The sequence below is a fragment of the Numida meleagris genome, chromosome 3, assembly GCF_002078875.1.
Source record: "Numida meleagris isolate 19003 breed g44 Domestic line chromosome 3, NumMel1.0, whole genome shotgun sequence".
Lineage (NCBI taxonomy): Eukaryota > Metazoa > Chordata > Aves > Galliformes > Numididae > Numida > Numida meleagris.
This window is the reverse complement of record NC_034411.1, coordinates 100,939,148-100,952,682: the sequence shown is the minus strand read 5'-3', so window position 1 is coordinate 100,952,682 and position 13,535 is coordinate 100,939,148. Positions and strand designations below refer to the sequence as shown.

The 13,535-nt window shown below is 41.0% G+C and overlaps 1 protein-coding gene across 8 annotated transcripts in view; it reads right to left on the bottom strand.

The window, feature by feature from the left end:
* VSNL1 (visinin like 1) overlaps positions 1 to 13,535 on the bottom strand; it is a 77,780-nt gene that overhangs the window by 47,500 nt on the left and 16,745 nt on the right. Inside the window, exon 1 of one of the 8 annotated variants that reach the window (XM_021391549.1) lies at positions 5,314 to 5,522. The exons of the other annotated variants lie outside the window; for them this stretch is intronic. Within the exon in view, the coding sequence (XP_021247224.1) occupies positions 5,314 to 5,326 (13 nt within the window). The 5' untranslated portion in view covers positions 5,327 to 5,522. Of the gene's footprint in view, positions 1 to 5,313; positions 5,523 to 13,535 lie in introns of those variants that run through there. 8 annotated transcript variants of the gene reach the window in all.

Here is a 13,535-nt window from a genome sequence, read left to right as displayed (position 1 = left end):
AAGACACATCCTCTTGGCCAAAGTGCTACAAGAGACCATCAACCACCCACAGACATCATCCTCCCAGAAATGCTTAGGGCGGCAGGATGTCGGCTGTCACACAGCAGCACCTGAACGGCTGCTTTTACACTAAGAGGGTCAGTTTTAAAAACTGGAATGTTATTAAAGAACAGACTCTAAACCTTTGGCAGCCCGGACTGTGCCGGCAGCAGGCAGACAGAACACGAGGATGCCTTCCAGTTTTTTCCTGATAAATCTTTTGCTCAATATCTTTCCTGCAATGCTACCCCATGTCACACACGAGCTTCAGACGTTTAAAAACTCTCTGCTCCCCACACGGCCATCATCCAAATCCCCTGGCCAATGGCTGGGTTTTTTCCCTGGAATACTTTACAGCTATTCCCACACAGGTTCATCGGGTCTGCCTTTCCCACAAGGTTTGCTAGTACTAAACTGCCAGTGTGAAATCAGTTAATTATCAGATTAAAGTTCTGATTATTAAGTCCTAAGCAGAACAAAAAAGAAAAAAAGTTAAATTTCAATAGCAAAACATGACTTACGGAAGCTCCTTTGCTCTCTAATGATTTCAAAACACCTCCAAACTGTTGCTAACACAGCTCCAGTCCCACCTGCTTCCTTTTTCCCTTTCTCTCCATTCCCCTTTAGCCTCCTCGGCAGGTTTTCAATTTTGAAAGGTACCAAGTGCAAACAAACAGAACTCTGGTCGTTTCTATGGAAAAGTAAACAGTACTGCTAAAGATGTCATATTTGTGCTGAACAAGGACCCAAATTCCTTCAAAAAGACAGCACCAGCAATGTCCAGTCAGGTCTCCAAAAATACAGTTTTATGCCTTTTTGCTTGCTTTGCTTCAATCCATTATATAACACTATTTTCTTTCCAAGCTGCATTAGGAAGAGTGCTGTGAGCAGGTGGAGAGAAGTGATCCTACCACCCTGCTCAGCAGTGGTGAGACACACCCGGAGTGCTGGGTCCAGTTCTGGGACTCCAGTACAAGAGAGACTTGAGCATACTGGAGAGACCTCAGTGCAGGGCCATGGAGGGGACTGGAGCATCTGTCGTACATAGAGATGCTGAGAGAGCTGGGGCTGCTCACACTGGATCGCAGAAGGCTCAAGGGGATCCTATTAATGTGCAAGTTCCTAAGGGGTGTTTTTAAAGAAGACAGAGGGAGGCTTTTCTTGTAGTGACCAGGGAGATGAGAGGCAATGAGCACAAACTGAAATTCAGGAAATTCTGAATGTACAAAAACTTCTTTTTTCAGGTACCCAGAGAGGTTGTGGAGTCTCCATCCCCAGCGATACTCAAAGTCCTGCTGGACACGGCCTGCCTGAGGATCCTGCGTAGAAGGGTATTGGACTACAGTGTCTCCAGAGGTCCCTTCCAACCTCACTGTCTCTGAAACAATTAGGGAGAAATGGAGCAGTCACACTGCCTGACTTTTGGTACCCTCAGTAGAATTTCAGAATCTCAGTAGAATTTAGTTTCACTGAATTCCCTCCCTAGGTAGCTGGGAATGAAAAGGCTCATCAAAAGGATCATTAAGAGATGGTGACCATAGTCACCTCCTCCCCTTATCGACCCCAAAGGAGTGCAGGCAGATTCACCTATGACCCTGGGCATAGATACTTACCTGCCTCTAAGCACTGGGACTGCCCCAGCTTATCAGTGCATTTTGTCTGCTCTAACACCTGCTGGTTTCCTGCTTTTGCTTTCCCAGTGATCCTGCATGAGCTGAGGGGGAAGGTCAATCAGCATCTCTGCAGCTACATGGAGTGTGTGCATTAAATGAGACCTCTGGTAAGGCACACATTTTTCTTGCTCTTGCTTGGCTCCGGAAAATGGGAATGAGTCGTGTGGACTATGCCAGAAGCAAATGACAACACTCCCTTTGCCAGCTCAGCTGTGCTGGCAGGCACTCATTAGGTTCGAAGGAAAGCTGTGCTTCATCCCCACCCCTCTGCCCACTCCCAGCCCACGGCCTCCCACATGAACGTGCTGACTCCTGGGGACTACATGTGAAATCCAGGCACTAAGCAGGCAGGCGATGTGGGTGTCTTTATCTTTGACACAATACAAATCTATTAATGGTACATTAAACACTGTATAGGCTCCAACATACACGGATATGTAGGGGGTACAAAACCCAAAGCAATTAAATGCTGGGGAAAGCACAGAACTACGCATATAATCCACAATAACAGAATAATGTTCTTGTTATTTTTGATCAGGCTGTTTACCAAATTTCCAGCTATGTGCTGCTAGGAACTATAAGCCCGCACAACTCCCAGCGTTGTTCCTTTCTCCTCGGGCTACTTCTGTCACTGCCCTTCCTCCGTTAATGTCGCCATGAAGGATGGATAGAAGCGGCTATCAAATCACACAGATGCTTCTATCCCTCACATACATTTATTGTTTGTTTCACAGAAGAAGAAATCTGGAGCGGAGCCGTATCCTATCACAAACAAAAAAGCCAAATCTCATCCAAAGCCCCAGAAGAAGAAATACCTATGGAAAAGCATGTGTGGAAGAGGAATTTTTCCCATCCAAACCACAAATACAGGCTACGATTATAATGACCTTGCCCAACAGCAGCGCTTCCTTGGCAACTTGTGAAGCATGTCTTCTCTTGAGTTTTCACCGCCATTTCCGAGCCATTTTACACGAAGCAGGGAAGACCCACAGCTATGCCGCACCCCACAGCAGAACCACACTGCACAGGGAATGCCTTTTCTACCTCCAATACATAAAATAGATGACGATTATTTAGACAAGCTAGTCCTGCTACTGTTGCCTGTTACCATAAGGATCTTGTAACATAGTGGCACCAAATAACTACTACAATTTGAAGGAACCAACACAGGGGAAGATCAACAGGGAAAGGCAATACAGAGGTCTCCCCCTTACACAATACTGAAGCCTCTGTTAATAAATTTTCACCAAACTTATACTGTGTTTTACATGGGGAAACCAGTGGAAAATCCATAATTAAGTAGAATTTATGTGTATAACCCCATCTTGATGTTAGGAGCAGTCATAACATGCTGCTGATAACATAAGCCATGAACTAAGTCTGAAACAAACAGGGTAGGTTCTGATAACATTACACTACAGTAAAAACTGGAATAAATCCAGTTATTTTAGATTACTCTACTGGTTTTACTAAAGATCAGATTCAGGCCTGCAATCTCTCTGCATAAAAGAAATGGGGAAAATAGAGGGTAATGACATTAAGGAATGCAATTATCCAACCGAATTGAATAATAAACGGAGAGAAGAGGTTTAAGCAAAAGAGAAGATATATATTTTTAAATGTTATTTGAAACGAGATGGATATTCAATTAGATTCAAGCAATAATAATAAAAAAAACATTTGAAAGGGTAAAAGCTGCGAAGGAGGATGCTTTAACATAACAACTGGTATGTAGGACTTTTACGGCTTCTTTTTATCTAGGTGACTAGGGAACAGAAATTGAATTTATTTTATTAAAAATGAGGAAGCACTGGGATTCGTTTTCTGCTGAGTGTGAAATGAAACAAAATGAGAATTCTCCACATTTTTAACATGCAAATTGAGGGCAATCCTAAACACACCAGTCACTCCACAGTTGATCCAGTCCTATGGGTCACAGTAGGGCTCTTATTCAAAGCCCAACTCCAAAGCCAGCAGGCTGTGATCTGATGTACATCTCAGGATCCTCTCCTCATTTGGATTAGGAAACTGCTTACAGTATGCCATAGCTGTCTTTTCTCCTTTGCAAGTGGACTTAAGAGAAAATATGAAGCATAAAGCAGAGACCAATCTGTGTTGGTCAGCAAGACCAAAGAACTCAGAAGAGCTTCCAGGCTGTACCACTTAGCTCTAGCCTTGGACAGACAGGGACAAAATCTCTCCTTCACTTGCTTTTTCTCTCTATTTAGATCACAAGGAGGAGGGCATCCATATTTCTACGGAAAGTATTGGCTCTGGATGATCTGAAGAAATTTTTTACTGAACTTTTCTTCCTTAATTCTTTATTTGCTTTATTTTATGCCATAAAATAACAAAAGTCTTTTTGGCATGTCCACTTCTCTTTCTCCAACATTCAGACAGGATTTAGTGACCTATTTGAGATCTCCTAGACAATTTAGAGAACCATTTCTGAAGGGAACAATAAATATGCTTGTTAATGCTTAGTGTCAGACAAACACATAAGTGCATCTGTTGCCATAGTTTCATTTTGCTACTGGCCCAGCCTCTATCAGATGTGGTCATCAGTAAGTAACATGGAATGTGAGCTGTGGAAGAAGTTTCATTTATCAGCAGTTGGATTAATATTTTCTAAACTGGTCTGTTCTCTCCAATTTTCCCTCATTAATGCAGTACATTTACTGCATATTTTTGTAATAATTCGTATGCTAAATACCTTTCTGATTAATTAATGTAATGGCTAGTATGATTATCCAGAATGTTCCACCAGTAGAGCTTTGGATTCTGTGACAAGTTTGTTATATGCCTTACATCAGACATAATTTGATTGATTGGTCTGAGGTTTTATTCTAGAATCTGTGGCTTCCAAAAGGCTTTCCCATGTGGGACGCCCTGAAATCCATGACTTTTTGGACATCAGTAGTTCAGCATGCCCTCTGGAACAAGTTGTATTTCAGCACTGATCTTTACAAGACTTGCGCTTCAAAATAGCTGATTTTTAGATATTTCAGGGATTTACTGACTATTCCACCTCTTCTACAGGTGCTGGAAAAATTCCCTTTTTCTAAGGGCAAAATTGACAAGACATGTTTGAACAGTATAGTTTCCCTGAGTGAGTTTCAGTCTTCTTTTGGAACAATGGGACGACATTTATTTATAAATACACATATAAAAACACATCTAGTTTTGTTATGTCAAACCAGACCACCATTGCCTCTGCCTGAGAAATTGATTATTTTTGTCATTTTGTAGATCAGGGTTTATTCAAATGTTATTTTTCTTTCCGATCAACATTGTTGATGATTCATGCTTGTGGATAAGATTTCTTAGACTTCAGACATTGCCCTTGACCACATTTACATACAAGCACTTTTTTTTTCTTTTTTTCCCTTCTCTTTAAGTTTTGTTCATTTTAAAGAAAGTACTCCTTTATTCCAGGCAATTTTCTGGGAAAAGTATACATGTTTTCATTCCACACATATTTCAGTCTGATTTGCTAGCAGTTTGCACTATTCCTAGTTTAGTCACTGTACCCTTATGCTTGATATGAGAAAACTAGCAAAACTAGCAAAAGTTGGTACGTTTACTAAGAGTTCTTTCTCACCTTCCAGCTTCATTTTAATTTAGGTTCGAAGTCATCACGTGCCTTCTCAGGACTATGGAGTTCTGCTTATGATACAAGCTTTCTATTCTTTTTCACATTCCTTATCTGCACCTTACTTTTCTGTCCTGGTGGATGAATCACATTGAACCTTAGCTGTTTAAAATGTTAGTTGTCTTTGGTCCTTCTGCAGTCAATGGAGACGGCCAGCAATCTTCAGAGTGATTCACTCCATGCAGAGAAAGTTGTCTGAAAGAGGCAGGATGAATATATGTACATCTATTTTAAGACAGGATGAATCACCCTTTACAAGTGTTTCCTTCTTACTGATGGTTGTACAAGCCACATGGCAAATTCGCTTAGATGTGAAACTGGATTTCTAGATGCTTAAATTGAAGCGAGAAAGATCCCACCATGCTCAACAGCAACGGAGAATGCAGAATTGAAATGTTGTTCCCCATCTCCCTAGGAAGCACACAGATTGCTGGAGTTCATTGTTAACTCTGTATTTAGACTTCTATTCAGGTGTGATGGATGCCAATACAAGTACAGCATACTGTTGTACCAAATACAGGCACTCTTCTTAATTACTATTTACTTCTACCAAACAGTGGAAAAATCAACTCTTTTCTCTCATTTCAAGTCCCCCAAAATGAAATAGTTTTAAGCAGCTAAAATGCAGAGATCACATTGTTAAATATTGTCTCATTATGCCCTTTATGTCAGCTAAAGTCACAGCCTCAAAGAATGAGAAAAATATTTATTAAATACAATATTATTTGAAAAGAAACTTCAGTCTGAGCACCTTAACACTATGTAAAAGGTTGGTCTGAAAATAATACAAGCTGATATAAACAGATAAATGTTAAATCTTTAGGTTCCATTCCATTCCTGCAGGAAAAGGGCACACTTCAGACTCTGGAGTTAGTTTGCTTCTGCACACACATCTCTGACCACTGTGAATGAGCTTATTTCAACTGATGATTCTGACCTGAGCGCTACACAACTACATTACTAAAAACCACATGACTGTATTATGATAGATATTAACAGAAGAGGTTAGTGGGAAAGCAGATTACAGCTTTTTATTTTACTAAGACCCTTTCAGAGTCAAAACAAAGCGCTTACATTGTGGGTAGTGATCCATTGGCACAATGCTCGCTCCAAATTCATTATAAACCAATCGTCAGAACTATCCCTTGTGACTGCTTCAGATGGAGCATGATTAAATGCAGAGGAAATACATTACTGAGAAGATGAATCATGATTCTGTGGAACGAAATCAATGGCTTTACACTTTTGAGTTGGACACTGAAGGGCGGTCAAACATGTTACTCACAGAAACAAGTGAGCACATGAATCACATAAACTGCTCGAACTGGAAAACTACAGTTAAAACCTGACTGGCATTAAGACTGACTGTTAAAGAAACACAGAAGAAGACCTGAAAATGTTTCCTTCGGACATAATTTTCAAATAAAAAGTGCTTCATTGCTCTAGTATGAATTATAAAATTTTCTCATTGCTTTTGATTTTTACAGTTTGGAAGATATGCTACTTGACAGCTTGTTTGCACCCTTTATCACTGTAATTATATGCAGGCAGGCTGGGAACCATCTTGCAGCAGAGAGAGGATGAACTCATGCTTTAGAGAGTATCGACTGCTGTGACATAAACCTGCTTGGTCAAGAGCAAAAAGTCATCAGAGAAATGCTGCTCATCTAAATTTATGCATCAAGCTTCTATCTATAGGCTCTCCCTCTGGAGCTCTTCAGCAGTGCCTTCCCTTAACCCATGGTTATGCAAGGTGCTTTGCTGTGTACCTGGCCATTAGGAAAGGTGTTTCTGGCCTAGCTGAACCAGCTGATGGTCTGCTACACCATGCTTACCAACAAGCTGTCAGCATCCCCATTTACCAATGCTAGCATGCATGAAGCTAGTAGAGTGCAGTCAGCTGTCACGTCAGCTCAGGGAGACCTGTGCAGGGAGCCTGTCTTTACAGGCTGCCCTTTTGCTATTTTACAGCATAACACACAAGGGGTTTAATCACAGTTGAGATCTTCAAGACATTTCTTAGCTGTGACTAGTATCATTAATGGACACTGGGGCAAAAAGGTCAAGGCTGGGGAAGCATGAGGCTGAACTAGTCTCTCTAGGACTGAAGTTAGAAGGATTCATTATGTGTGCCTCCTCCTTTAAGAGTTTCACTTTCCAGAGCTGTCAATCTAATCTGTATCATAAAACAGACAACTGATTCAAAATACAAAAATGTCTATAATACAGACTAAGAAAATGTTCTTCAGCACAAAAAATCCATGCTAAGGTGGGCCAACACAGCACCAAAAACACACATATTCATTACCATTCCATAGTATTTCCTCATTAATTAGTGCTATTTGAAATCAGACTGAGAGGTAATTTAGATAAGTCTCACAAACAATATTTTGGAAAAATGTAAGTATTTTTACAGATGACCGAACTCCTAGCAAGGTTATATATTTATGGGGAAAAAAGAAAAGAATGCACTCTGACATTAATATTGATAGAAACTGCAAAATGAGCAAGAAGGACAGAGCAAAAGGAAAGCTGTTTCTCTCCGAGGAGACTCTGTGTCCCCAATACAGGAACCTCATTATTATTTCATGACCTTAATGGCAAGCATCTAAGCCTTGTGTATGCCCTTCATAACTTAAAATTTATTACAGATATAAAACAGAAGATTGGGGATGTGCAATAGTTGAAAGCTCTTAGCTATTTCTTCCAGTTTTGACTTCTATATTGTACAATAGTTACGAAAGACAGCAAGGTAAAAAAAAAAAAAAGCCACATTTTGTACATCCCAAGCACGAATCACAGCATATGGTCTTTCTGTTAAAAGATAAGCCAGAGGGAGGTAGGGAGAGAGAGAAAACCTCTCATGCTAAAGGACTGCGTAATTTTATAATTTCATACATTAAAAATAATTGGAACAATTTCTTCCAACTGTTTTCAATGAGATCTCTACTGGAATAAATTTTTATAGCTGGTTATTGCAGTTGTGCTAATAAAACACTCATATCCTTGCCCAGCTGAATCTCTGTGTGCTCACATGCTTTTTCTGTGGTGCGAAATCAAAGGCAGACAGAAATCGGCGAGAGGCAAAATCTCAATTTCACCATTACTTATCATGGCCAACTATAATAAAATCTATTTTGCTAAGGAAGGAGGAGGAAAAGGAAGAGACCTGTACAGTAAAGGACACATTTGTAGAAACACCACATCCAGAACTTCTGTGCCGCATCCTGTAGAACACAATAAGCAAGGTACAGAGGGGTTTTTCCTACTTGGAAGACACTTTTGCTTTTCAGATAACATTCTAAGTGTTGTTTTTCTCAGACACGCAGTTCAGGAGTTCTCCCTCTGGAGAGGAGAGAAAAAGGTGAAAAAAAAAATGCTAGCAACGTTTTTTATTTGGACATCCATCCATGCCTTCACAATTCCTTCAGCAAAGTACATGGGAAGCTGCTACAAAGGAACAGCTCTGACAACAGGCGGTAGCAACATATCCAACAAAAGAGTAGAAAGCAGTGGCAATGCAGATGAAAAATATGTAAGAAAACAAGTGAAAGCTATATAAATATTTAAATTATGGCATTATGAAATTCACCAAAAATACTGTCTGAATTCTTCATGTTTATTATCTACCAGGATAGAGCAATTGACAGAGGCTGCTACAGTCTGACAGGCTGGTTCGGAATCCCTGCTACAGTCTCTAAACAGCAAATCCAAAACACCAGCTGCAGTTCCATTAAATAGCCTGGGAAAGTGAAATTTTGTTTGGATTCACTGCCTGCTATATAGATAAGGACCACCTGGGAAAACTACTTCAGAAGACCTAGCAAGAAAAAGACAGTAATACAGGCTATGAACCCTAGAAGGCACGATATATAATTCTAATTCTCAGGGGGCAGGATGTTTGCTCCTAATAGGGCTGGCTGTCACTCAGCTGTCCTTGGGAATAGACGAGGTCCACAGAACTGGACTATAAAGGTGATGGACAGAAAAATAAACAAATAAATAACAAAATAGTAAAAGAAAAAAAAAGATAATTCAGTTTTAAAGAGCATTGCACTAACTGAGACAACTTTGACGGTCTTGCTGAAGCCAATAATGGAGTCCCTCTCCAAGTCAATGGGGAATTCTAGGAGGCAACAAGCAACGAGGAGCTGCCCGGACAGCACTCACATGGCTGTGCCCTTCATAGCAACTGCTCTCCCAGGTGACAGGTGACAGCAATGGGTGAAATACTTTTATTCCCTTCTGCGACACTTAGCAGCTGCAACTGCATTGACAGCCACCGTGCCCTATTTAGGTTTCTGGAGTTTGGAAAGCCAGAAATATCAAACACTGCCCTCCTTGGCATTACCTCATGATTGTTCCACTCATCACTGGGGAATGCTGAAGTGAAAAGGTTTATGATAAAATACGACTGTTGCTCTCTCTAATGATTCCAGAGGCTGGGAGTGATTTTGATGACGCCATTATCTATTTCATATTTCTTATGCTGCTGCAATAAAGTACACAAACTGCTGCTAGGAAAGAACAAAACTATCTTGGATGACAAACAGATAAATATCTTTTCTTTATAGTCAATACCATCTTTACCATTTCATTTTACCCACAGCTTTTTTAACTCCCAAAGTGCCCAGAAACTTCGCAATAGAGATCCCACCTACAGTGGAACCCAGTCACCTGGCTTTAACATCCTCTGATTTGAACGTCTACACTGCAACAGATATTTAGGCCAATGGAGACGCAGTCATCTCCAGACAGCGATTCAGCAAGCTGAGCTAAGACATTTCTCCTAGGATGGGATGAGTCATGCTATGGAGGTGCTGTTCTCTCTCTGTTGACTCTCCAGACTATCATGTCTAATAATCATTGATTAAATTAGCTTTTCTGAATTTGTCTGATCCCTTTTTGACCACATTTATATCCTGGTCTCCATAACATCCTGTGGAAATCAGTTTCACAATTTAATTAAATGTTATACAATAACTTCACTGGTGACCCTATTTCTTGCACCATGACAAACTGTGACTATTTCTTAATCAGCTGCTCCTCTTCGGTCATGACACAGCCAGACTCCATCCAGCTTATATTCCATACTCCTAAGAAACTTTGTGTCCTTCTTCTACACTTTTTGTGATTGTACCAGCTGTTTATCATACAAGTGGCTATAATTACAGATAGCATGCTCCGCTTGCTCCAACAGTGGCATATTCTTTGGATCAGGTCCTGTTTGTGCTAAATGCTATACTGGTAGAGCTTTTACTTTTCTCTGGCATAACATTACGGGAGAAAAGTTAAAGGAAATAAAGGATACAGCTCAGAAAAAAAGGTAAACACCGGAATAATAATAAAAAAGCAACAAAAAAAAGTGCAATCTTAAAAGCTATTGTGGCAGTTGCCAGGAGCTTGGAACAGCCAGAAAATCAAATCAGAGAATGCAATATAAAATACTGCTGGCCGCCAGAAGGCAAAGAATTGTCTGAGCTGGTTATAGTTGTAGCACTTTTTTTTCTTTTTTTGTTAATTACTCCAAAAAGACTCAGTATAAAAGAACCTGTTACAGAATCCCCTCTGGAACTGAACAAGAAAATGATGGACTTTTGGTAGAAATATTTTCAATCCCTGAGAAAAAAAGGAAACAGAGAACAAATGACATTCATGAAATCTGCCTGCTTTTTGCATGGTGGAAAAAATCCCTTCATCTTTCCCGACCGCAGCAGCCTGGTAACTTAGGCCAAGCAAAGAGGGATGTGAGCAAGTCAAGAAATACATACATCAAGAAACAGTTTCAGGGTAAGAGATCCAGTGTTTTCTTTCACTTATACCAAACTTGGCATTATATTCTATGGGAAAATGTGTGCACCTTGGAATGGAAAATGTAGACTTCGAGACAAGCGATGTAAGGAACCAGGTTTACAAAGACATGAAAGCACTTCCATGAGACTGGGGTACTTGCTTAATGTAGGGACTGCTACCTAACTGCCTTGGTTCCTTTATATTCAAGCAAGTCAAGGTGAGGTTCAGGATAAATGCATCTACCGGCTCTCCAGCAGCTTGAGTGCTCTTATGAAATCTCCCCAAGTACCTAAATAGCTATGCAAATCTCATCTGAAGTATTTAGCTTCTGCATCCTCTGCTCAAAATGCAACTTAAACTCTGTCACCTCCACTTTCTAAGCAAATGACACCAGCATACAAAGCAGCCCAGGCACCGAGCTTCATTGTGACAGTCAGTGCATCCATGTCTTGCTTTGTGAGGTACCACTGATCTGCATTCTGGGGGGTCTCAATTTCTCCCATACAGTGTGAAACATGCAGATTGGCATTTACTGCTTCATAAAAATAGCTGGGCACGTGAATAGTCATATGTTGCACTAACAGTGACCTGGGGAGCTAAGCAGGCCAAGCTGTGAGCACATTGACAGACTGGGATAAGAAATGTGCCCACTGCAAGTCCTGGCTATAGAGCTGCTGAATAACACCTAGACTTCTATAGATGCTTCTCTATAGACATGCAATAAATATAGGCTAAGCTGGTTTTATTTTGCAGACATGCTTAGCGCTAAAGATGTCCATGCAGTGTGACCCTGGCTCTTGTCAGGCAGGTTAGATAATAGCAAATTGTCTGTGAACCTCAGTCCAAGGCTGTTCCTCCTCATCCTTTTCCTACACTTCTGGCTCCCTCCTGCCTCATTAGCACCTGCCAAACCACACCCAGTAAGTCTGCACCAGCTTATCCTGATTCTTTCTCCCAGCTTCCTTCCCTCTCTCCTTCCTACCTGGCTCCTATTCCCTACTCAGTGCCAATTCTCATCACCCTTGCTGTAATATCTGCACTTTTTCTTTTCCTTTGTTGGCTTTTCATCAGCAAAAGCAGTGAGAGCAGCTATGTTCATAGCATGCCAGGTGTATGCCTGAGTGTAAAAAAAAAAAGACGTAAATTTGCTTAAGCTGCAGGGAGAATCATCTGGGCAACATCTTACTGACATTTAAACAGTCTGGGCGCCTTCAGGCACAGAGATAAGGCAAGCACCCAGCAGAGAAGAGCAGGAGTGGGGCTCTGCCAGCACCTCGCAGAGGCATGAGCCAAGAAGGATGGGGCAGGCCCGGGCACGGTTCTGCACTATACAATGTTTGAGAGCATTTCTATTAAAAAAGCAGACCGTAAAGTTAAGTGAATTGTGCAGCTTATAATTATGGCGTGTAACGCTTAAACAGCCCAAGGCTGCCAGCTGAGAAATGCTGTGGTTTGCAGGTGCAAGATGCCAATGCAAGGAGGAAGAGTGCTGCACATCTCCTCACGTACAGGCAGATGTGTGGGGTTTGTGTGCGCGTGTGTCCTCCTCTGACCACATGAAACCACTCAGGGCTGCTTGGAGGAGGAAACGCTCCCTGGAGGACTGTTGGTGGCTGCAGAGCACAAGCAGTTGCGTTCAGTGATGAAGCTGGTGAGTGAGATGCAGCACAGTGCCTTGGTCCCAGAGGGCTGGGTGAATCTAAGGAGGAGGACAGGAGGAAGAACAGTTGGAGAAGTCCATACTTATCCAGGAAGAAAAAAAATTTATGTCCTACAATATAAAATGGAGATTCAAACTAGAAGGGAGAAAGGCTTTTGTTTTCTATACCTTATTCTATATCCTTTCTATTTTCCTTCCCTTATCTCCTATTCTATATGTTTCTCACCCCTAACAAAGAGGGTTGAGTAAACCTATTTGCCACTTGTAAGTGAGGTAGCAGTGGTGTCTGCTACCCACCTCCTCACCCAGGTTTCCTGGCAGAGGCTTGACCTGATTGGTTTGCTTTTCTTCCCAGAACAAAAGCAGAAGCAAATCTGACCCTCGCTGATGCTGATCTGCCCCTACAAAAGAATATAATGTAAAAAAAAAAAGATGGTGAGGTCAGAGATGTCACTTCCACTTGTACCTTTTCTTTAAAAAAAAAAAAAAAAAAAAAAGCTAGAATGATCAGTGTTAGGAGGATCAATCAATTTTTTGTCTGTTCTCTTTGCTATATAAATTGGTTGCAAAAAAAAAAAAAAAAATTCTTAAATCTAACAGGCATGGGAAAGCCCTGAGGAGATGCAATCCTCCAAACAGCCAAGAATTTCCATCAAATTAGTTCCTGCCACCAAGGAAACCCACTCGACACTGCTCATTCTTTTCTCATGTCATACTT